At 43.6% G+C, this 4,082-nt stretch overlaps 1 protein-coding gene across 1 annotated transcript; it reads right to left on the reverse strand.

The window, feature by feature from the left end:
- Positions 1-1,228: 1,228 nt before the first annotated feature.
- On the reverse strand, positions 1,229-4,082 carry LOC120765646 (relaxin-3-like). The gene is made up of 2 exons (XM_040090712.1): positions 3,866-4,082; positions 1,229-1,706 (listed from the first exon to the last, which is right to left on the reverse strand). Exons 1-2 carry the CDS (start codon positions 4,080-4,082, stop codon positions 1,339-1,341), a joined length of 585 nt encoding a protein of 194 aa, XP_039946646.1. The 3' UTR covers positions 1,229-1,338.

The raw sequence follows: 4,082 nt of genomic DNA on the forward strand, positions 1-4,082 counted from the left end.
ACAGCCTCAGCCCTGAAGCATAGTCTGAGTCAACTATTGCTACAAAGATAACTTAGCATGAGCATCATAGAGCTCAGGAAAACCCTCACCTCATGAACCCCTATATCTAGAAACATAACTTTTACAGTTGAGAAAAACATGCAAGAAGGCAAAAAAAGCTTAGAAACTACAAGGATTAAATCAGCTGTTCATAAATACAGTAGCAATTAGCAACTTAGAAATACGTCTGAATGAGCGTAGACCAGGATACCCTAAGAATACACAGAAAGATGTGTCTGTTCAGCAAGTCACTTGATGCACATCCAGCACCCTCACTCAGCAGCAGTCAGGAAAAAATGGAGATGTAAAGCAAACATGGAATGACTGAAGTGCTAATACTGTAACTGTGTAAGCCTATACATAAATACAAAACAAAACAACAAACAAACAAACAAACAAACCCCCCAAAAAACAAAAAAAACCACCTCAGGCTGAGAGGCTCTTGTGTTGTGGTAAAGATTCTATAAAGATAACACTGCAAAAAACAATTCTGCAGTTACAAGGAAATGGAAAATGTATGGTCAACATAATAAGCAGGCTGAGTCAGTGGGCTTTCCATTGGCAATATATTCTTTCTGTACAGCTTTGTACCATGAATCCCATTTTATTATTGTTGGATGTTACAAGGAAGCTGGAGTGGGACTCTTCATTAGAAACTTAGCAGCAGTAAGAGGTTCAAACTTAAAGAGGGTGAATTTAGGTTAGATGTTGTGGAAGAAATTTGTTCCCTGTGAGGGTGGTGAGACACTGGAACAGAGAAGATGTAGATGCCCCATCCCTGGCAGTGTTAAAGGCCAAGGTTAGATGGGGCTCTGAACCACCTCATTCAGTGGAAGATGTCCCTGCCTTTGTCGGAGGGAATAGAACTAGGTGATCTTCAAGGTCCCTTCCAACACAAGTCATTCTATGATTCTATATTAATTCTTTTGACAGAGGAAGAATAATTTGGCAACACTTAGTATAATTACATTTTAATGAAATATTGAAGTTCTTCTTAAAGTGTTACAAAGATATAATACATTCGTAATATACGTGTAAAGAATCAACATTAAAATTAAAATACTTAGTAAAAAATATAGATTAGAAGAGTTACTGCAGCAAAATAACTCATTGCAATTACTTTTTTTTTTTTTTTTTTTTTTTTTTTTTTTTTTTTTTTTTTAAAGAAGAAAACCAGCTATATTGACTGGCACATATAGATAAGATAAAATACAGCAACAGTTTTCTTCCTCTATGAAGTAATCAATCAAGTAGTACTGCAACAGACACTGATTTCATGCATTAAATGTAGAGAGAATTTTAAACTCTGCATATAGCACTAATTTCAGCTTTTGTACAGCCCCATTTGCAACACATTCCTGCCAAACCCAGAGACTCCCGTTTTCTTCTGGGATACCTGGCCCAAAGGTAGCTGCTTGATTCCATGGGATTTGCATTTCCTGTTCCTCCCCTGTCCTTCTGAACAGCTTCTTCTACCTGGTGAACAAGTTTTTTTAAGTCGCCTGCCACAGGTACATATTCATTATAGTAATTTAAACTATACAAGTCCTTAAATGTCTCCCATCCAAGAAATGGGCTGCTTCTCCGCAGCTGTTCCACTTCAGGATCCAAAACTGATTGCAGATTGAAGCTTCCCAGTAGTTTGTTACTTGCTGTTTGTGCAGAATCTGTTTTAAAGAGAAGACTTATCTTAAATTCAGACTGTAGGAGCATCAAAAGGCTCACATAGCTCTAAGAAACAGCAACAAAAAACATTCAGTTAGTAATAACTGAAACACTATTACATAGGAGAACTGTCAGTACTTCAGTGGCCACACCATGACTCACTTGTAGCTTACTTTTAGTGGAATCTATGCTTTGAAGTCTACCTCCTGTTAGACATGCAGAGTACACAGAAACAACTGTAACTGAAGTAAAGCCATCCTGTCATAATTTCAGTGCTATTGATGGAGAAGTCTCAACTTCTCCACAGAAACAGAATTTTATTGTAAAGACGAATCCAGAAACACCACAGTGCTATGTCATGTGTCTGATGAATTAGATCAGACACCTCCTCTCCTGCGCACAATCATACAAACTAGCACCACGTGAAGAACAAATGTAGGAAGGACTAAGTAAGTGAAGATTGCATGTAAACTGATTCTTGGATTGCATTTTTCTCTAGCTATTTTTAACTGATGCTTTCCACTCAATTCTTACATTTCTCAAGACATACCAGGGGCTTGCAGAATTTACTTATGATACGCTTCACCTCACTGACTAAAGCATTCTCAAAAATCCCACCCTACTTCCTCTCACCTTAAGACAAGCAGATTCTTCAATACCTAATTTTAAAAGAATCCAAAATAAGTCTTCTTCTTGTGATCTTAATGCTGTTGGTATAGTTACTTTTTTGTTTCAGAAAGCTGAAAGAACATGAGAATATCCAGAAAATTCTGTATTTACTTATACATGGCTAATTAGTATATAGAACCTAATTTTCAGATAGAACAGCTGCCTGAGTATGTGCAAAAATAAAAGTAGCTGTAGCTACTTAATTAATTAGACAGTGACTGCTATTTGATAGTCTTTTGTGGTGGAGAAGTCTTCTAGTTAGACATCATGCAGCATAGTGGACACTCCTTAGTGACTGCAGTTCTCAGAAGCTGCTGTTAATAAAAAGGAAAGCAAAATTTGCTGGGAAACAACACAATCCCCACAGAGGCTGTATGTAAGTAATTCGTTGTAATTACAAAGATTACTTTTATCATTTACTCAACCTTTTGGGGGCACGGAGGAGGAGTGAAAAGCAAAAAATTCCCAGAAAACCCAGAATACTGCCTTCATTAGCTGCCTGAAGTCTTAGGTTATTTCTATAAAGTGTGTTTAATCAGAAAAAAAAATTCTCTTCCATTGCACGTTTTAGCCGTAATTCCAATTTTTGTCTTTTTTAAAAAAAGTTATTTTTCAGTATTCAAAATATCAACATAAATTAGAGTAATCACTTAAAATTACTGTTACATTACCGCAGTTTGAGAACACAGCCCAGAAGATATCTACTGACGTTTTCTTAACATACCGGGCTTGGGACACGCGACAGTAAAACTATGAGGAATATTTTACCCATTAACTGTTTCACCATAAAGCAGTTCTTGCTGTGTCAGTCGTAACCTGAAGCACTGGAGTCCATCCTCCAGCGTGCCAGCTCTTTGGTGCCGAGCAGCACAAGAGAGTGGTAACACTGCGCGCCATCCGTGGCGGTCCCGCACATCCCGGGAGCTCCGGCGGGCAGCGCGGCGTCCGGGCTCCCGCCCGGGAGAGAAACCCCGGCAGGAACCCCACCTCGTTCCGCCGCCCGAGGAATTACGGAGCCTTGGGAAGGGAGAGAAGCCATAGCGACAGGCATTCCCCACCACTCCCCGGGGGGCATCAGAGCTCCCCACATGGCCAAGACAGGGGAGAAGTGTGATTTTTTGGGATTTTATAGTAGAAGCCCCTCTGCAGCCGGCAGCCCTGCCCAGCCGCGCAGTCATCTCCGAACTGACCAAAAACTTTGCGGATTATCCCGGCAAATAACGCCCCGGCACCTGCCGTCCCTTTCCCTCTGAATCTCAGGGCGTCCTTTCAAAAGTTTCGGAAATGCCAACTAGGATCTAGAGGGAAAGCGAGGGAGGGACGGGGACCTTCCCCCCTCGGCTCAGGGCGGGGGGAGCGAGAGGCGCCGCGGGGTGCTCGCCCTTCCCCATCCCTCCCGTTCTCTCCATCCCTCCTCGCAGGGCGTCGCTCGGCAGCGAGCGAAGCGCCCCGACAGCCGCCTGCCCCTCGGCCCCGCTCCTGGGACACTCACCGGCCGCGGGCGCCGGCTCCGCCGCCAGCAGGGAGAGCCGCTTCCAGCGGGACCCGCCGCAGGTGAAGATGACGGCGCGGATGAACTCGCGGCCGCACAGCTTCACCCCGTACCCGTCCCCCTCGCCCGCGGGCAGCACGGCGCCGGGACGCCCCGGCGGTGCCGCACACAGCAGCGCCACGGCGGCGCACAGCAGTCGCAGCTTGGCCATCCCCAT

The sequence above is a fragment of the Hirundo rustica genome, chromosome Z, assembly GCF_015227805.2.
Source record: "Hirundo rustica isolate bHirRus1 chromosome Z, bHirRus1.pri.v3, whole genome shotgun sequence".
Taxonomy (NCBI): domain Eukaryota; kingdom Metazoa; phylum Chordata; class Aves; order Passeriformes; family Hirundinidae; genus Hirundo; species Hirundo rustica.

Bases quoted from the DNA above. Each gene is read 5' to 3' on its own strand.
- LOC120765646 (XM_040090712.1), bottom strand. From the start codon at position 4,082: ATGGGGATGGCCAAGCTGCGACTGCTGTGCGCCGCCGTGGCGCTGCTG. The intron at 1,707-3,865 runs GTGAGTGTCCCA...TCTTTAAAACAG, and splicing joins GGAGCCGGCGCCCGCGGCCG to ATTCTGCACAAACAGCAAGT.